At 39.1% G+C, this 21,392-nt stretch overlaps 1 protein-coding gene across 2 annotated transcripts; it reads left to right on the top strand.

Annotated features, from left to right (window-relative positions):
• Positions 1-528: 528 nt before the first annotated feature.
• On the top strand, positions 529-20,726 carry LOC123767126 (4-trimethylaminobutyraldehyde dehydrogenase). Of its 2 annotated transcripts, XM_045756643.2 has the most exons (14): positions 693-739; positions 3,577-3,648; positions 4,356-4,475; positions 4,949-5,059; positions 7,275-7,358; positions 7,504-7,603; positions 7,976-8,088; positions 11,408-11,539; positions 11,910-11,996; positions 13,468-13,608; positions 14,530-14,718; positions 17,449-17,556; positions 17,717-17,835; positions 20,323-20,726. In XM_045756643.2, exons 2-14 carry the CDS (start codon positions 3,640-3,642, stop codon positions 20,540-20,542), a joined length of 1,533 nt encoding a protein of 510 aa, XP_045612599.2. In that variant the 5' UTR covers positions 693-739; positions 3,577-3,639; the 3' UTR covers positions 20,543-20,726. The 2 variants fall into 2 exon arrangements, with proteins under 2 accessions (XP_045612600.2, XP_045612599.2); XM_045756644.2 differs by lacking the exon at positions 3,577-3,648 and having other exon boundaries at positions 529-739.
• The last annotated feature ends 666 nt before the right edge of the window (positions 20,727-21,392 follow it).

Genomic DNA, 21,392 nt, shown 5'->3' with positions numbered 1-21,392 from the left:
TCAACTAGTTAGAGAATGTTCTATTTTAAGAGCTATATAAATATAGCAAGTCATTATACATACATGGTAGGTCTTATCGCTAATACATAATTGTTTGAACAATGGAGATATTACCGAGTCATAGGGGAGCTGCTGTTTATTATTAGTCTTAATCTCATATGTCGTTAAGACCACTTAAGGAGCGAAATATGGATACGGTGCAAGGATTTCAAGTATTTTATCCTTAGTAATAAGATAGGTTGCCATATCATACAACGTGAGTTTAGATTTATCTGTAAATGGCTCAATTTTGCTACAATCCAAGATATATAGTGTTCGAGTGTGTATCCCTGTCTTTGTCCACACACACACTTTACACTTTACTTCATCTAGAGCCCTATACAAGCCGAACTGCCAGAGATACTTGTAGCCAAGTCTTATTCGATCTGTGACAAGGTCTGTTAGTCTGAATATTTTGTTATTCATCCTTTTTTGCCATTTCCCGGTGCCGGGTAGCCGAGGCGCATCCGATGATCCGATCCCTGGATCATCGTCGCTTCTCTACCAACAACAACAACTTGATACTAGCCTCTAAATTGACAACACTCGATCCTATGATTAATAATCATTGTTCAAGAGTCTCGTATCTTATACGCCAACATTTATGAATTATATAATACTTGTGAGTCGCGTACAAAGGCGAGATAAGCCATGACAAGTGAGAGTGGAGTGTAGTCCGAGGCGCCACACTTAACGTAAGGTATAGTGAGCTTCGGCATTGTGTGTATAAAGACACATTTATTTCAGTACTCCAAGTTACGGGCTATTCATGCTCGTGCCACTTCTTGGGTGGCTTAATCTTTATCAATCAGTACTCCACGGGAGACATTTCCCGTCACGCAGGGTGCAGAGTCGCACCTCCATAGATCTCCAGTATCAGCTCTTAATACTGGTAATGGCTCAAAAGGGCCATTCCTTACGGGCTATTCGTGCCCGTGCCACCTTTTGGGTAGCTTAATCTTTATCAATCAATCATCAATCAGTACTTCAGTTGTTTATACTCACCTCTGGGAAGTGGAATATGCCATAGAATGCTGGCAATATGAAGGCATACAAGGCTTTACAAGAATGTAAAATCAACCTCATTTCTATGTTCTCTCTTAACCCCCAATGTATCTTCTTGTATATAAATGAATAAATAAATAAATAAATAAATGAAAAACCTTCATATTGCAGGCATATATATTGGGGTAGGCTAATGCGAGAATTCATTTAAACAATTAATCTCAAGGCTAGGATATAATCCAGTGTGTCAGGGGGGACAGGCAGCCAGTGTATATACTGTATAGATGTTAGGCTTATATTGAGGTTCCCCCCCCCCCCCCCCCAAGGTCGAATTACTAACTCAACCAGGATGCAACCTCACAACAAGCTGACTAACTTGTTCTGGTTACCTATTTACTGTTAGGTGAACAGGTGCATTAGGTGATAGGAAATGCACCAAACAATTTTTCTGTCCCGCCCAAGATTCAACCCCGGAATTCTAGATTCTTAGTCGAGAACAAACCTGAGTCTTCTACCGGGTCTCTTTTATATCTAACTTTAAAGATTGTGTACCACACTGGATCCTTATTTTTTTTTTTTTTTTTTTTTTGAGATATATACAAGAGTTGTTACATTCTTGTACAGCCACTAGTACGCGTAGCGTTTCGGGCAGGTCCCTGGAATACGATCCCCTGCCGCGAAGAATCGTTTTTTCATCCAAGTACACATTTTACTGTTGCGTTAAACAGAGGCTACAGTTTAGGAATTGCGCCCAGTAAATCCTCCCCGGCCAGGATAAGAACCCATGACATAGCGCTCGCGGAACGCCAGGCGAGTGTCTTACCACTACACCACGGAGACTGCCTAATATTAATACAGTACTCTTATTTTTTGGGTGCTTTTATATATGTCCATTCTATGCTTTGTATTTTGGTTACAAACTTATCATTTCTGTGTGGTTTTGATATAATAATAATAATTAATAATTATTATCCATTATTTCTGTATCTGTTTGATATTATAGACATTTAAGGCAATGTGTTATTTGGATACAAGCCCATGAGGCACTGAATTACAGTAATAATAATAATAATAATAATTTTTATTTAGGCAAAGGTACATACATAAAGAGATTTTACAAAGTTTGTTGGCTTTATAGATAAGAGCTAGTACATACAATGCCTAAAGCCACTATTACGCAAAGCGTTTCGGGCAGGAAAAAACACTACTGACTAAAGCTTAAAACTAATGGGTAAAAAGAAAAAAATGCGTTGAGTACAAATAAAAATAGAAGTAAAAGAGGGGGGAACATTGTTGAAAAAACAGCACAAATACAATTACAAATTATTACAGAAAATTACATTAAAACAGCGTTGAATTGTAAAACAAAACAAAAAAAAAAACAAAAAACATACATGGGTTGACAATAGAGAGGTAAGGTAGGTTACAGGGAATTTATTAGGTATAGCTTCGTTTTTAACTTAAACTGGTTGAGAGAGGTACTGTCTTTAACATGGTTGGGAAGGTCATTCCACATCCTGGGCCCCTTGATTTGTAGAGCATTTCTGGTTTGATTAAGTCGTACTCTAGGAATATCAAAACTGTATTTATTTCTGGTGTGGTGCTCATGGGTTCTGTTACAACCTTCTATGAAGCTTTTGAGATCAGGATTGGCATTACAATTTAGCGTTTTGTATATGTATAGTACACATGAGAGAATGTGCAGTGACTTAATGTCTAACATATTAAGGGATTTGAATAGTACTGTATTGTACTGTATTGAGATACAGTATTACAAAAATATTGGGATGAATCACTCCTCTGACAATTCTCCTCTTTTAGTTTGTAGTTTATTTTTATTTATGGATATTTGTAGTAGTGAACTATATATCCTCAGAAGGGCAAATGAGAATATTAGTCTAGAGCAAAAGGACATCCAGAGCTGATGTGGACAAATCTTGTTACTCGCACAATCCACAACTCATAATTACCAATTACATAATTATTGAACACAAATCAGCAATTTGAACAATAACACACTACAGTCCCAGACAGCATTCTGTTCTCTTACTCAGATCTTTGAATGTGCTAAAGATTAGGTCACTACTGTGATACTGTATCTATAAAACTCAGATGTGAAATACTTATCCTAACTTTAAAACCTTCCTAGAAGGTTGAAACAGAACAGGAACAAATATCTATTTGATATTGCAAGAGTGCAACTCAACCAAAACAGAAATGTCATTTTGTTATTGCATGTATGTATTAAGTACTATACATATTCAGTCCTTAAAACTACAGGCTGTATATTACACTACTGTAGACTATGCTCAAGATAGGTATATAGCTCAAGATAACCTCAAGATGCCTTCAGAATTGTTTATATCATTTACTTAATTTCTTAAACAATTCCTAAATGTTAGCTTACCGTACCTCTTCTATGGTATTAGGCATTATCCTAATAAATCTAATATTAAAGTAACTTTTAAATAGTTTTAGGTTATGCAGGAAATGTTGAGTATAACTAATGGCTTTATATAATAATTTCTTTAACCTGTCGAAAGTGGCCCCAGGCCTGTCCCGGGAGTAGAAGAACTCCCGAAATCTTCTCCAGCTATGTTCCAGGTATGCTCTCGGCAACCAGTTTAACTTGTCCAGTGTATTGTCAGTTATATGAAGAAAATAGTATTATTATTGCATAAAAAATCACATTAACGTGATGTGTCAATGAGAAAATCACTAGGTGCCATGAGGAGGACTTGAACCTCTGCTCTGGATGCTCCCAAGCACATGCCTTAGACCACTCCACCACGACATGGTCAAAAGCAATGCAACCCGGGATTCAACTGAATCCTCTAAAGGTCTCGAGGCTTCAACTGAAGCCCCTTGATAGTCAAGGTTTTCATGCATTGCCTCCTTGTACTCTGGGTGTGGTCTAGGAGTTCACCTCCAACGTTTCTCTTCAAATGCACAAAGAAATCACATTAACGTGATGCATCGACGAGAAAATCAGTAGGTGCCATAAGGAGGAATTGAACCTATGCTCTGGGTACTCCTAAGCAAACACCTTAGAGTAGAACATAGGTTCAAATCCTCCTCATGGCTCCTGATTTTCTCAGATACATCATGATACAATGATTTATTTGTGCATTATTATTTATTGGTCTAGTTGCTGTTGTTGTTGTTGTTATTGCAGTTGTAGTAGTGTTTTGTGCTTTAGTTAATTATGCTGTGTTTTGGTGGTTTTGGTGTTTGTAAGTTGTGGCCCACAGTATTAATTATCTTCTTTATACCCATTCACTCTACTTATGGAGCATGTTTGTATTTTTCAGATGATGTCATATTTCAGTAGTCGAACTATTAGTCGTACTTTTACACGATCTGTGACGGGTCCTTGGAACTATGTGACTGGCAAGCGGTGTGACCCCAGTGAGTCACTTGGCTCTATAAAGGTGAATTTACATTGTGAAACAAGGGTGACAGCTGAGCTTTTATATACCATAAATACAGTACAAAATAAAATTTTTGGTTTATAAACATTTAATTTACAAAAGTACAGTATATCTTGGCTGTTTGTATAATATTTTTATTTATACAGGGTGTCCACAACATTGAATAGGTAATTATTTATTTTCTGGAGGGAAAAGAACCCCCAGCCTCTGGGGAGACTTTAAGGACTACCTTTAGAGGACTAGAGGACTTTAGTTTTAGTTCTAGAGGACTACCAGGGACTTCTGTCCCTGGTAGTCCTCTAGAAATCTACAGCTGGTGTGAGCCAGTAGATGGTAACCCATCTCATCACCTAGCTTCAGGGAGTCACCGGGGCTCACCAAGAAATTGGTGTTTTTTTTACATTTATCACTTGTTTTTTGTAGATATATATTGTTTCAATTTATGAATATTTTCAGTGTTTGTATTTTTCTAGGTAACTGAGCCAGCAACTGGTCAAGTTTTGTGCGAGGTGCTGCGCTCAGGACCATTGGAGGTGGACCGTGCAGTTTCTAGTGCCAAGGAAGTGTTTTCTACATGGAGTAAAGTAAAGCATTCAGATATTTGTTAAATCTGTTGTGTAATATAAAACATATTAGTTAGTATGACCAGATCTTGTGTAGTGCTGTACTTGTAAATATATCCTTGACAGTATTTATCTGTTCACCCTGCACTTAGTGGGAATAACAATACAGTGGCTTATGAATAGTGTCACATTCATTCTTCATGGTGATTTTGCCCAATGTATTTTGGACATTTTTTTGACGGTTTAGATGCTGTTTCCTTTGCTGTTTAAGCTGTTGAGTTTTGTGGGCCATGTCATTCTTTTTGCACCTATGTGGCTGATCCAGCCCCTCATTCAGAGTCTGAAGATGTTCTCTTTACCCAGAATTCACATCTCTCCACCGATCTGCATATCTGAAGATTTTAGGGCTGCCTTGTCTCTGTATTCACGTGAAGCAGGTGTTGGATCTATTGGTGGCTCATTTGTGAGTCTTCTCATCACCAGCATGAGGTGGATTTGTTTTATTTTTCAGTGCTTCCAGTCTGTATGCCAGGCATCCTCCTGTCCTGACTTTTTGCTAGGTATTGGCTGTTGTCAAATACAATTTCTTCATATTTGTCATCGCTGTCAGAGACTCGTTTTGTGAGGGTTTGTCTTGGATGTTTTATCTACTCCTGTTCTCCCAGTTCAGCCATGTTTTATTCATCTCTGCTCTGCTCATGTTCCATTGGAGCCGGCTTGTTTGGTGACCAAACCACACACTAGAAGATGAAGAGACGACGACGTTTCATTCCGTCCTGGACCCTTATCAAGTCGATTGTGATGGGAGCGAGGGAGGCACAGGCATAAGTAGGGCAGGAGTGAGGTGAGGAGCAGGTAAGAGGAGGTGAAAGGTAAGAACAAGAAGAAAAAAAGAGGTATGGATAGGATGGGTATAAGAATAAGAGGAGAAAGAAAGAAAAAAACAAGCAACCAAGCAACCTGCCTGGTTACTTGATTTAGCCCTTGACTTTTTGGACTTCTCAGCAGTACCTTCTCTTCGTCTCTCATGAGGACCTTATATTAAAGGTTGCAGTCATTCTGATTCTGGTTTCCTGGCAATAAGGCTGGCAAGCTTCACGTGGTGGTGGTGGTGGTGGTAGTCGGGATCTCTCGTTTTTGTCTTTGGCACAAATTTTGTGCTGTTGGAGTCTCTTCCTTAGCTAAGAATGAGTCCCATGCCTTTGTTCATTGTCTCATTCTCACTGTGGTCTGGTTTGTCTGTCATTCCACTGTACTTTGTTTCCTCTTGCTGTACATTAGTATCTTCTGGTCTCTCAGGCCTGTTACACACATGCTCTTTGTTAACTCATGTACATATTCTTACCTTCTTCTAAGACTCACTTTCCTAAATGTTTGACTGGTTGGCCCAGTTGAGCCAGCTTCATGTTTATCATTGTGAACATCATGTAAGTAAGTAATTTGAAAGAAGTGCCAGACCGACTGGGCTGTAATATGTGGGACTGCAGGCCACTCCAAACAGCAGGCTATTGGACTATTTTTTTCCTATACAGTGGAACCTTGAGTGACGAGCGACTCCAGTTACAAGCATTTCGAGTAACGAGCGAGCCACTTACAGAAAATTTGTCTTGATTAACGAGCAAATTACCTGTATATGGTGCTTCCTAGCATTTCTGCTGCTTCTCGGACGTCTCCAATGACAGTGTTGTTGTTGTTTCGCAAAACGAGTGTTTCACATAACGAGCTCAGTGCTGGAACGGATTAAATTCGTTAATCGAGGCGTCACTGTATATACAAGAGTTCTTACATTCTTGTAAAGCCACTAGCATGCATAGCATTTCGGGCAGGTCCTTAATCCTATTTTCCCCAGAATATGATCAACTAAATTGTTTAACAACCAGGTACCCATTCATTGCTGGGTGAACAGATGCTATAGTTAAGGATTGGTACCTGGTCAATCCTCCCCGGCCAGGATACAAACCTGGAATAAGACTACTTAAAGTAGTCTTGTAAAACATTGTATAAAACTATTGTATAACATTATTCAAGACATTGTATCTTGTATAAGACTACTCAAACCTAGACTATAGAAAAAGACTACTCAAAAGTTACTTGTCTCGATGGGCTCAAAGCTGTTCAGGCAGGGCCTAGTGCACTAGTAATGAACTGGGTAGAATCATAACCATGACTCAAGGGAGCAACTGAGTTAACCATTAATGAAAATGTTGTTTAATACCATTGTACAATATTTTTTCAGTTGTCTGGTCGAGACCGTGGCCAGAAGCTGATTAAAGCCGGTCACATCATCAGAGAAAATTTAGAAGATATTTCTAAACTAGAGGCAAGTTTGGTATTTTACATTTTATTATTGACAACTGTAGGTGTTATATGCAATTCTTCTGTTTGGATGTTATATAAAAAAACTATTTTGGATGAATTTTCATAATTTTTCTTATGTTAAAGTAAGTTAGCACTTTTTGTTTCAGGTACGTGACACTGGTAAGCCCATATGGGAAGCTCGTGTAGACATTGCATCTTGTGCCGAGGCTCTTGAGTATTATGGTGGCTTGGCCCCTGCGATCATTGGTAAGATGATCACGTCTACCATATTTGTAAATGATTTTGTATCGCTCATGTATATTCGCTTTCACATTGATTTTTTTCCTTGTTAATGTTTTTTTTAGTTTTATATACAGTAATACTTCACAAGCAGTTAATTTGTTGCAGTTCAAGACTTTTCCCTGCAGCTAAAATACTGCCCTACATGCACAGATACAGGTTATGTCTAAGGATGTAACTTGTTCGATTTCTTGGTTTTTTCTTTTCATTCTATCCTTGGCTTCCTTAATGGTATTCTGGAAAGATAACAGTAACTTTAAACTACAGTATTACCAATTTTTAAGTATGAAGCATGCAAAATGGTATGATTCTAGATCTCTGCTTCTTTTCATATTGTAGGGCAGCATGTTCCACTGCATGGAGGTTCATTTGCTATGGTGCAGAGGCAGCCACTAGGAGTAATTGGAGGCATTGGGGCCTGGAACTTTCCCATGCAGACATGTGTATGGAAGGTAGGCATTTATTTATGGTGACTATGTTATCAGAATTAAACATACCCAACATATAGGTATGAGGAATCATACCCAACACACAAATTCTTATGATGGTTTTAAATTTCATGATTTATTTAATTTAATATAAATTGGAGAAAAATTACCCACCCCTTCCCTATGGGTACTGCCCAGTCAGGGTGACAGTTGTTTTCTCTTTCTACCACAGATGTGGCCATATATTTATACTGTACCATGCTAACCTCTGTTTTTTGCAACTGCGTTCATCTGTTACTACATGGTGAATAGGCTCCAGTCCTAGGGCCAGTTGTATTCTTTCTGAGGGGATGTGTTCTTTTCCTACTGGGGAAAGGATATTAAGGACTGAATATTAAGGACTCCATGTGGAGTCCTTAATATTCCCTCTATTGTGGGATTTTGGGGTATGTCTAGCCATTTTTAACCATGTCCTGATCAATTTTGGTATTTGGTATGACATCAGGATTTGTTTGGTTTCCAGAGTGGACCAGTTCTCAGGTTACCAGCTTCCTTCTGTCAGCCAGGGCTCTGAGGTGTGCCCTTGTGTAACAGTTCAGTGTAGTTCACTGGGTTCAATATGTTCTCCAAAGACCTGTGTGGGGGGGCATGGGACATTTTAGTTACAAAGGAGGGTTCAAAGATCACAGAATGAACCCATTGTTGTCTGTACTTAATTGGGATAATTTCTTAATTGAAATCATGAGAACTCCGCTAGTAATGGTGTTTTGATCACAAGTCACTTTTTCAGATATGTATCCTGGGTCATATTAAATTTTGCTAACTTGTTAGAGAAGCAGTGACCACCTACATTAGTGGCAAGGCAAAATTAATTCAGAAATTTCTAGTTAGTTTAAGACAAAGAAGAGGAAGAGGTGGAAGAGGAAGGGGGAGGGAGGAAAAGAGGAGGAGGAGGGTGAAGAGGAGGAGGAGGAGGGGGGGGAGAGAAAGAGGAGTAATAGAAGGCAGAGGAAGTGGGGAAAGAGGACTGGTGAACCTTTGGGCTATGGCAGGCCATAGTTCAGATAGCATATCTTGGAAACGCCATCCACTTTAATATTGCTAACTATAGAGATAACGGAAGGAAGAAGAGAGTGGAAGGGTAGAAGAGGGAATGGTGTCTTAAAAGAGTTTTGAGAGTGAAGTTGGAAGGAGGGTGTAAGGGGGTGGTCCTGCCCTAATCTTGTGGATTAATTAACTAAAATTGTAAGTACTGTACTCAATTTGTGGTTCAGATTCAGATGCACATTTTAATCATTGCCTTTGAGGTAGGGATATAAATAATTAGGTAATTGGGTTAAAACTTTGGTTAATAAAGTCATGAACTACAATTACTCCGAGCATTAATATTACTTAATTAACCTTATTTCCTCGTACTGTTATGATTATTATTTCCCTTCATCATTATTTAGTTTATTTAAATATTCTTTCCTTAATTGAATTTTCAGCTACCCCTCCCCAGTCTTATACTATTGAAATCAGATTAACTAAAACTGTCTCCTGCTTCAATGCATCCAATGAATAACATGAGAAAGTGGTCTCTAGGTAATTACTTAAGTGTGGTTACAAGATGAGAGCTATGTTCGTGGTGTCCTGTCTTCCTAGTAATCTTTGTATATGACTTGAAATTACTGATGATTTTGGTAAGTAAAGGACCAAACGTGTGTCAACTAACATCAAGGTTTGGATGCCAGTCAGCACAGTGGATAGTTAATAACACCATTATCTCCACTGTGGTGTAGGTTCCTCTGTGGGCAGGAATTAAAATACAGAGGTGGTGGTAAAAGTTAGCTTTAAAGAAATGAGGTGCTTGTAGCTGCCCTGGTCAAGCAAGCAGTTAAGAAACTTTGGGGAGTATGGGTGTAATACAGTACCGGGTTTACTTTTCTGAAGTTTTTGGCTGTAGTGTTCTGACCTCTAGGGTTGGGGCATTTAGTGGTTGGCACACTTGTGGGTTGTCTGGCTGTTCCAGGCTGCTTATTCTGCATCCTTTCCTTGGATGCAGAATAAGCAGACATCCAAATACTGTACAGCTTATTCAGAACAAAAACAAGCAATATTTGGAAATCTGAGCCAAATAATGCTCTTGCCATTATCACACTCAAATTTTTATTGTTTGGTAAACCTGCATAGGTCCAGAGGCCTGATAACATAAAGGTGCCTATAGCATCAAAACCTAATGGCTAGGGAAGCTACTGTGGGGTATTCTGATTAATATTTTTAAGAAGGCCCTGGTTGGTAGCTTCCTAAGCTAAGAACTGTCATACCTTAGGAAGATGCACCAGGCATTTGAAACCCACCCTTGCATACTGGGAGCCAAGACCAGAATCTCAAGCTCTCGGGTATTTGACTTCTGCCCTCTGCACCATCTCATCTCGTGCCATCTTCTCCTATGCTGAGGGAGGCACTAAAGAGGCTTACCCAGAAATTAAGCATAGAATGAAATGAAATGCTATTTTCTGAAATGTGCATTAGCTACTCATCCCTGCCCTGGTGCTGGGAGATCTGAGCTGCCACTGGGTTTCATTTAGATGCATCACAGTTAGGGTGTTTACCCTGTGGCAACAATAGTTTGCCTTATTACCACTGGGTGCAAAAGAGAGATGTTATAGGTCTCTAACCCCCTCACTAAAGAATGGGTATGTATGACACACAGGTTCACTAAAAGGCCAAAATACAGAATACAAAAATAGCCAACAGAATCCATTCTCTAGGTTGATTTCTTGTTGCAGACCTAAAAATAAAAAAAATTGAAGATATTGCTCATTATTCCTGGTGTTCGATACTCAGTGGGTTGAAATGAGCACACACAGATGTAAGGCTGCATGTCCATGATTGTGGCATTTGCTCTGGCAGCACTCTTTTGATTTGATAGTTACTGTGAATAGTCCAACATGGAGTGGATACAGATTTACAAGATCCATTATCTTTACAATTTGTTAATATTTCTCGGGTCATCAGTAAAAAAAACTACAGCAGAAAAGCTTTCAAAATCATTGACAGATAATAAATGTTTTTCTAAAATGTCTACAATTTCATAATTGTAATAATTTTACAATCATCTTGTTTTGCATTTTTTAATTTTCATTCTATATTTTACATACTAAAAGACTACAGTACAGTACTTGAGCAATATTGCCAAAAATTACTTATTCACTTAATTTTTCCTAATTTTGCACCTAACAAGCAAAAGTCATTAATAGGATAGTCATTGTTTGGCAGTAAATTTTGTCTGTTATGTATACAGTACTAATATAAAATTAAGAAATGTTGAAGGCGAACAATGGAATTGTATGACTCTTAGGTGGCACCAGCACTGGCTTGTGGCAACACATTTGTGTACAAGCCCTCACAGTTCACACCAGTCACAGCTGTCACGCTGGCGGAAATTCTCACCGAGGCTGGAGTGCCAGATGGTGTCTTCAATGTTATACAAGTGAGTAAATCTTTTGTAAATAGATTTAGTTAACTCTTCTCTTAAATATCTGCAGACTTGAACAAATCCACAAGGGCCGTGACAAGGGTTTGAACTTAGGGTTCGCCACGGCCCTTGTGGATTTGTTCATTTGATGCATCACGCTGTTGTGATTTCTGTGTGATATGCAGACTTATTCTTTAGTTGCTAATATCAGACTCCTGTTACAAGCTACAGTAGAATACATGGACCAAATGTAAGAGGAATATGGCAATTAAATACAGTAAAAAACTCATAACTGGTCAAAAGAGAACAATACTGATATATAATGTTTTTAAGTCATTATATTTCTTAAATTGTTATGTTTTTACTTAAGACTGAGATGTTGCAGGGAGATGGAGAGAGTGGAGCCAAGTTGTGTGATCATCCAGATGTGGCAAAGCTCTCTTTCACTGGATCCATCTCCACTGGCACTAAGGTAAACTACAAATTTATACTGCATATAAGAGTTGTTTCTTTATAGTTATAATTGATCTGTAATACAATTCTTGATTAAGTCCATGGGCCAGAATTATGTTTTAGCAACAAATAGAAAACCAATTTGACTGTAAATATTCAACTTTGGAAAACTTCTATTTTACGTAATAAGTATACAGTATACTGTAATATGTTTACATTTATCATCATCATTACTTCATTTCCCACTTTAATTAGATTGGGGAGGCAGCATTCTGGAGAAAAGAAGGAAGCAGTGAATGAAATGGTTAAAAATAATACAAAATGACTCGTCTGTTCACTGTAGCATACACACTATAGAGCTTCCACAGCCAACAAGCATGACTGCACTTCAGCAGATTATCCACGGCGGAACCCATGGCTTCATCAGTGCTCGTCATGAGTTGTCATATACAAATAAAGCACTTCACAAGCTATTGTCACCTAGTCCTGTTCAGTACCACTTATTATGCACTATTTATGCTTAAACCCTGCTTCATCATGCATTCACTCATCATGACAGTTCATCATCATGACCTACATTACTTCTCCTTCCCCCTATCCTTAAATTCACATGGATACACTCATTTCTAGTCTCTCATTTATCATGAATCTCAGACGGTAACTGACCATCTTGGTTACCACTACTCAGTTTTGGGAATTGCCAGTTTTTGCATTCTGCATTATTCCATAACATTATATTTTTAAATCTATTCTCCTGACACCAGACATACTTCTCATGTTGTCACTTTCTACTGCCGTAATTCTTTATTTTCATATACAGTACTGTATGTGCTACACCAGCACTGCCAATTTTTCCTGCAGCTCTCTGACTACATCTTTTCATACCTTGTTCTTTTTCACCAGGATTTCCATTAAGCCAGCCACTTCGAGTCTATTTTTCCCAGCTTTGCTTGTAACAAATAACAATTTATCTTTAGTCATTTACAATACACAGCCAAAGAATTTCAACTTGCTCAATTAGTTACAGAAATAATTCATTCACACTGATTTCTCTCCACTGTCACTGCTTTATTTTTTTGTTGACATTTACATTTAACCCCTGCACTGCGCATTATGAAACCAAATCCAAGAGAAGGAGAATTCAGCAAATTCAATTTTAATAAAAGGATTAACTTGGAACAAATAAACAAAGACCTCTGAGAAATATGCTGGTAAAGGCAGCAGTGTTACTGGTAAACTGCTAAAGTACTAGGTTCACTTGGTAATAGGTATTTCACTTGGCACTTCACTAGGCACCTGAGGTAGAATATTCAGAATGAATGAATGAATCCTCCTTCAGTGGCTAAACCTGAAGTAGTTGCGTCGGTTCCCAGCCCAATCCCCAACCCCTTTTATTGTAGATGTGAGGCAGATACACTACAGAGTGGTCTGGGGGTGGGGGGTTACCACAGTTGTTGACCAATCAATATGTGACATGTGTGTCTTTCCAGGTGATGGCAGCTGGTTCTAAAGGTGTAAAGTCAGTGACACTGGAGCTTGGGGGCAAATCTCCACTCATAATATTTGAGGATGCTGACATGAAGAATGCTGTCAAAGCCACATTGATGGCAAACTTTCTCTCTCAGGGTCAGGTGAGTAACTACCGGTACATAATACAGGGGAACCTCGGTTTTCGAATGCCCTTTTTTTTATTTTTCGGGTCTCGATCTCGCTCACTTCAAAAAATTTGACTTGGTACTCAAAGTTTGCTAAAATTAAAAATATTTGTTAAAATTCCATTTACTGTATTGTTTGATTATTATGGGACTAGTTTTAAAATGCGCCTTTAGATTGCGAACAATTTGATACCATAATGAACGACGTAGCATGACAGTTAAGGTCAGAACACTGGAAAGATTATAAATACTTGTGGTGATGAGCATCTAAAATTAAAATATGTTAAAATTACATTTACTGTTCGATTATTAAGGTACAGTACAGTACTAGTTTTATAATTCGTGCTTTTAGATTGTGATCAATTTGATACCATAATGAATGACGTAGCTTGAAAATTGAGGTCAGAACACTAGAAAGAGTATATATGTTAGTGTGGGGGCACTCTCCCAGGAAATGCCAGGCCCACCTTGGGGTGGGTTGGGGCGCGCATGTCGGGTGCGCGAAAGTGTTAAATGTTTGATTATTTCTGAGGGTATTTCCTTACCTTGAGGTTACCTTGAGGTGCTTCCGGGGCTTAGCGTCCCCGCGGCCCGGTCGTCGACCAGGCCTCCTGGTTGCTGGACTGATCAACCAGGCTGTTGGATGCGGCTGCTCGCAGCCAGACGTATGAGTCACAGTTTCCATAACAAAAAAAAATCAACACTGATTATCAAGTTTGTATTCATCCTGTCTTTGCACTATTTTAAATATTTCATGTGACATCCAACTCTCACATCTGAAAGGAAAGAAAGTTGCAACATTTAGTCCATCCTGGATCATTATCACACATTTTCAACTCTGTGGGTTGGATGTCTAATTATGAGCCACATTATTGTGACTTACTGTCTGCATTTCAGGTGTGTTCTAATGGAACTAGGGTGTTTGTTCAGAGCAGTATTGCCAGTGAGTTTATCAAGAAATTGGTGGATGCAACTAAAAGACTCAAGCTTGGAGATCCATTTGGTGAAGATACTACTGTAGGAGCAACTATTCATGAAGAGCATGCCAAAAAGGTTCTTGATTTTATTGCATCTGCCAAGGAAGAAGTGAGTGTAGATGTATATATTTTCCTCTAAGTTGGAAATTAGAAAAACTGTTTATGGGAAAAGACATTCAAGAGAGAGAATTTGTTCGTAGTCTTGAAGGTATGCATGAAGTTTGGATAAGTAATGTTTAGTTAGGCCCTTTGTGGGCTGCATATTTAACCCCTGCAATTAGACTCTTAATCAAAATTGTCACCTTGCCCACACATCAAAAATAAAAATATAATGTATTCTTTTACAATGATACATTTGCATGCAAAATGTGTAAGGAAAAAAAAAAACCATTTATTATGGTTTTATGAGCTGTAGGAGGAGTCCATATTGTGGGTCATTGTGAAAATTGATGCCATGTGTGAGTGTCAACACATTGGTATGGAGGAAATGATTCGAATGTTCAACTTTTATGTTTTTCGCATTTGTTTCACTTAGTAGTGAAACACTACATTTCACAATGTATTATTTGTGTTAAATACCAATAACTTGGTTGATGTACACATACTGAAACAAGATTTTATCCCGCCTGCAGCAACTTGAAATGTACATATCAATAGCAACATTATTTCCCTTTGTTTTTCTTAATCACAGGGCCGAGCAGTTGACACGTCCATTTCGTGTCCGCTGCACTCCTTCCAATATAACGCCATGCTAGTGTTGTCGGCCTGGCAAACCCTCATTTTCAGTTTCAAGTTCCATATACTTTAAGACCCTCAAACCTTAATCATGCATTGTTAACCTTGCCCAATGCAAGGTTAACAATGCATTGGGAATTAGTACTGCTATGTACTAATACATAGTAGTACACGATTAATACACAATTAGTACTGCTATGTATTAATGTTAATGTGTAGGAGGCTTTAGAGAGATGACCCTGATTCCTACTTCATTTAACCCCTGAATTGCTTGCCCTAATTTCCACGACAAATGCTCTGTTCACAACAACAACGACAATAAAATTATATTTTATTTTTACTGTTAATGTTAAAATGCAGTTCCTGATCTTGCAAAAATATAAAAAACCATCTTTGATGTTATGAAATGCCCCTTTCTGGGTGAGCTCTGGTGGCTTCCTGAAGCTATCTTGCTGAGATGGCTACTAGCTACTAGATCGCATCAGCCACGGAGTTCTGTTTGGCCTACTAGGGATCCGACCCCTCACCCCTTCCCGCTCACAAAGAGGTGACACTCTGCTACCCCATTCAGGAAGCATCCAGAAAGTCATCAAACCATACAGACCACTGCTGGGTTTTAAGAGACCAAAGCCTCGAAACTGTCAAAGTAATTCCCCAAACAATGTAAACAAATAATAAAATTTCTTGAAACTAATTCGAGATCATTAGTACTTGCCATTACCCCCCTTCCAGATTGGGGGTGGGGAGCTGGAGTTCCTGGTCCCCTTCATCCCCTTACACCAATTCTGATACTTATGTGGACATGTGTGGAGGTCCACTGTAGAGCTCCCTATTGTCGGTAAGCTGTGCAGGTCCCTTTGCTTTTAAGCTAAGTGCTGGCCAACCTTGGACTTAGCCTGTGGGGGCCATTTGCTTGATATTATTCGTTGTTTTAGTTGTGCTTCAGGAATTTTTCATCTGATTTGTGCTGTGTAGACCTGGCTCATTGGGCACTTAAGAGCTGCATGTGCTCAAGGTTACCTTTTCTGGTACTGCCCCTGTACTGAAAGAGCATAGGGATCTTGCTGTCCCCTCTGTCTAGGCCCTGTTTGGACTGCACATTTTGGCTGGTGTGGGCAATCTGGTGGTTTGTACGCTTGGTTACACATGCTGGGGTTGGCCCCTCACAGCTGCATTAACTAGACTGTGTTGGCCTACTTATATCTGGCGAGCATCCCTGGTACCTGGGTGTCCTGCTTTGTTGTTCCTTCAGGCCCTAGGAATTACCTGTGGGTTCTGGTGTGGCCTATAGATATTCCTCTCTGAACACCTTGTGCTAGTTTGAGGGTTGTTCATCATCCTTGCCATGGGGGAATGATTGTTCTTTTCTTTCTGCCTCGGCCATGCTGCCTATTGGGTCGGTGACATCTACAACCCTGAGTCCTGTGGTGGTTTGCTTTCCCCATGTGGCTCTTCTCTCTAACCCTCATGATGAAGTTAAAGCTTATCAGGCAGCTATCACTTTATGGGTTTGTTTTGCCATCTTCAGCAGTGTTAGTTTGTACCCAGTTAGATGCAATAAAGTTGGCCCCATCTTGTTTTTAGGGAGCTGGAATTGGAGTTGTTGGTGAATTCAATTTTAGTTCTGTCACTGCCTCTTCCTTCCTCTTCAGGTGTGGTGCACCTGGCCACTATTCTTCTCCTCCTGTTTCTTACTCCAAAACATCCAAGGGTTTCAGAATTAGGGCAGGGTTTAGCTTGGCATGTAGCTTGGCCACCTCCAGGAGTGGTTCCTTTCACTTTGGGTGCAGAGGGCTAGGTTCTGACTCTGGTTCCTGGTATGCCAAACAGAACTCTTCAGTTGATATGACCTAGTAATTGGGAGTCATCTCAGGAAGACAGCTTCACTGAGCCATCAGGGCTCGCCTAGAAAGGCTTTTAATTAGTCAATGCTGTATATTTTGTTATTTCTGCTACAGTGTAAGTTTGTTACATTTGACTAAATTAAGTTTATTAAATAGTAATATTTTATTTATAGGAGATATAGCATTATACATATTTTTTAGAATAGAATAATCCCTAATCCTTCAAGAAAGTGAAGTTTACATTTTTAAGTGTCTTATAGGGTGCAAGAGTACTGTGTGGAGGAGAACGTGTGATACAACCCGGGAAGCTACGCGGTGGGTGGTACCTATCACCAGCTGTGTTGGTCAACTGTAAAGATCAAATGAAGGTAGTCTTTCAAGTTTTGAATATTATTGCTCGGTGCATATGTGTGTGTGTATACATCAGAATATGGTATGTACTATACAGTGAACATGTATATGAATTTTTTTATTAATACTATATTTAAATTCTTCCTTGTGATTTGGTCTCATTTTCTGTTACAAAAGGTTGTGAAGGAAGAGGTATTTGGTTCAGTTGCATCAGTACTGGAGTTTGATTCGGAGGAAGAAGCTGTTAAGCGAGCCAATGACACGGACTTTGGCCTAGCAGGAGGAGTGTTTACAAAGTAAGCCATTGAATATATTATAATATAAAGTTTTATAGTGTAATTCTAACAGTAATGACAGTTTTAAAAAGTTTCATAAGTTGGGATTTTTTTTTTATATTTTTGCTGTATAGGACTGAATTTTTAAAAGAGTTTGATACTGTAAATAGAGAAAGGTTATAATTTGCTGGAAAAATTGGGTATACCTGGAACAAGGTATGAAATAATGACAACACTATAATGGAGGGAAATGACAAGATTAATAATAGTGCTACATGTAGACAGAATAGTGGAGTACATATCTATTATGGCTTGAGTGGAAGAAACTAAACTAATTCAACATACACAAATACAGTACAAAGTCCTACACTATAAAAAAAAATGGTATAAATGGAAATAGTATATTTCTTCTAACAGAATCTTTCCCCTTAAAGAGGTGGGGAAGCAAATGAGGATAAGAAATCAACCCACAACTAAGGAAAGCTGCCCTAAGCAGAATGATGGTTACAAAATCTAAGTATTCATATGAAAATGTTTGGTGACCATTTCCTTATAAAACTAGTGTTAAATGAAAGGAATTGCTTTCTTTCTGGGAAGAAGCCCAGTGGTTTCCAGAAGCTATATTTGCTGAAATGGCTCTCCACTACTAGGTCATATCAGTTGCAAGAGTCATGTTTTGCCTACTAAGAACCAAAGTCAGAACTTGGCCCATTCACAGAAGTGCAGAGAGCAGGGGACTATTATTGTCATGCTCACCAGGAAAGCAGAAAAAGTCAGCAAAACTTTACTGACAGCTCCAAAGGTGCATAAAAAAATGTACTTTTGAGCTGTCCAAAGGTGCACCACCCACAACTCTGCAAACTATTCAAGCAAAATATGTGGTTTATACCAACTACCTGAAACCCATTAGTACCGATAGTTGCCACCAGGCAACCTGGAGTCTTGGCCCCGCTGATCAGTCTGGAGCTGATGGACTATGAACCGATGAACTTGTTAAGGAAGGAGGAAGTCAGGGAGCCACTGGGGTTCTACCAGAAGGTCATTTGATTACATTCACTGATGGTTTTCTGGGTGCTCCCTGATGGTATCTAACCACAAAGAAACAGGAAAACATGGGACTTGCCAGGGAGAAGGAGAAAAGGCAGGTACTAATCTGAAGAAGAGACCACTTGCCAGGAAACCTTCCGCTAAGCTTTTGGGGTTAATCTTTGACACTCGTTTGTCTTGGTCAGCCCATATCTCTTACCTCCGAGTTGAATGCTCTAAGGCCCTTAACCTCCTTAAGGTTTTGTCCCATACTTCTTGGGGAGTGGATAGGCGCACGCTCCTCCATTTGCACTCCTATCTCGTCCTATCTAAACTCGATTATGGTTGCCTTACATACTCTTCCACTTCTCCTTCTACTCTTCGCCGTCTGGGCTGGGCTGCCAAGATCTTGTTAGACCTCCTAAAACTCCTAAGTCTGATTATCAGTTCATAACATGTTGAAGACTGCGCCAATGCAACATTCTTGTGATCATCATGGCCTGAGTGTAAACTCCAGGCTGGCTAGATTTGATGACACTGTAGACACCCTGAGAAATATGAGCCTTGAAATTGAGGACCAAAGAAACAGGGTAAAAAAAAAAACAGCTTTGAATATAATGAAACGCCATTTTCTGAGCGAGACCTGGAGGCTCCCTGGAGCTTACCGAGCTGATATGAATGTATTAGACTGTGGCATCAGTCAATTCAATGGAGTTTTAGTCTATTGGATAGCACAAGCCACTGGGGGTAGGAGGCCCCCCTCCTCTGAGGGGAGGAGAGGGGCCTCGTCTGGCCCCCTCAGAGAGGCATGAGGAGCAGTGGCCTATAGAAACCCGATGTGGTTGGAAGCATTCTATGTTTGCCATCTGCCAGAAAGGTAGGCATCCCAAAACAAACAGCTGGTTAAAAATTGCTACTGAAAGCCAACCTAGCAAGCAGAATTCCCCAATCTGAAAACAAGCATGACTTCACCATTGTCGCCGTGCTGTTGTCTACACAGCCCATCCCCCCCCCCCCGAGTTGAATTACTGACCCTTCTCAGGATGCAACTCCACAAACAAGCTGACTAACTCCTGGGCATCTATTGCTAGGTGGACAGGTGCATTAGGTGATAGGAAACACGTGCGACCATTTCTGTCTCACCCGGCACACAAACTTGGAATTCTCAATTGAGAGTCTAGAACAAACCTGACTGTACTACCGGGACCAGGATAATTCACGAGAAATGCCAGTGAATTGGAATGGATCATAAGTTTGAGGGAAATAATTATAGTACTCAAAATTTCTTTTTGTAAAAATTTACATGTAGTATCTTTATCCTGACATGTGAAATAGCCGATGTAGTGGCCTTTTTTGTGCTTGTGAGAGTTGTGCTTTGGCTCTTTTAGTCTTCATGCAGAAGATTATATGAAAAGTTTGCTTTCATTGTATATTTGACAATATTTTTTTCTGTAATACAGATATTTTTTTTTTGTTCCCCAGAGATATCCACCGTGGTCATAGAGTGGCTAATGCTATTGAAGCTGGAACTGTGTGGATCAACACTTACAATTTATACCCAACAGAAATTCCTTTTGGTGGCTACAAACATAGTGGAATTGGTCGAGAAAATGGTCATACTGCAGTAGATAACTTCACTCAGACACGCACAATATATGTGGAGATGGGAAATGTTGATTGTGGACCTTTATACCAAGAATAAGGTTTCCAATCTTTTTATTTGAATTATAATACGCATCTGGTTTTCATGGGCATAAATCTTGAAATACCTTGTGACTTACCCATCCACTAAGAATGGTATTATAATTGTGGAGGAAAATTTAATTCATTCCAGTACAGTATCTAAGAATTTTATATAAAAAATAAAAATAAAGCCTATGTAATAATATTGTTTTATCAACATAATATGCAAAACTAGGTTTGCTTAAAGTAGAGGGAGAATTAGTATGAGATTATATTATGCCTGCTTTCACCGCTGGCTAAGTAATTATCAAAGAAGGCGCCAAGCCAAGAAAACTATGTAACTCCGTCTAAATCGTAAAGTATTCAAAAGGTGCTAAATATCTGCCAATTGGAGAACAGAACATAATGTGAATGATATTAAAGGTATTGGAGGCATGTTGCATAGTAGTACAGTATAGTTTTCACACCTAATCATACAGACACTGTATAGTATTTAATTATTAAGTGTGCTAAACCCAGGAGGCTAAAGAGCAGAAAATGTGAGTGCTATAAACCACCATCTATCGCAGAGTACTCCAAAGTTCATAAATGCTAATAAGAGACAATTGAAAGACAAGATGAATTGTGTCAAAGGAGTTTGACTCACAAAAATTTTATCAAGGGACTTTCCTCAAAGGGAAGCGGGAAATAAAAATTTCTCATCCTGAAAATTAAAAGGTGCTGTTGTTTGTGGAAGAATGCAACTCTGACAATAAGATGTAGAAGTCTGTTCCATTAAGAGCCCATGAGTAAATTAGTGGTGGAAAATTTGCAACTTAGCCAGAGACGTTTCTCCCACTTCCTGTAACAGACGCAAGAATGTTACATTT

The sequence above is a fragment of the Procambarus clarkii genome, chromosome 53, assembly GCF_040958095.1.
Source record: "Procambarus clarkii isolate CNS0578487 chromosome 53, FALCON_Pclarkii_2.0, whole genome shotgun sequence".
Lineage (NCBI taxonomy): Eukaryota > Metazoa > Arthropoda > Malacostraca > Decapoda > Cambaridae > Procambarus > Procambarus clarkii.
The sequence above is the reverse complement of the archived record's forward strand: the minus strand, read 5'-3'. Positions and strand labels throughout refer to the sequence as shown.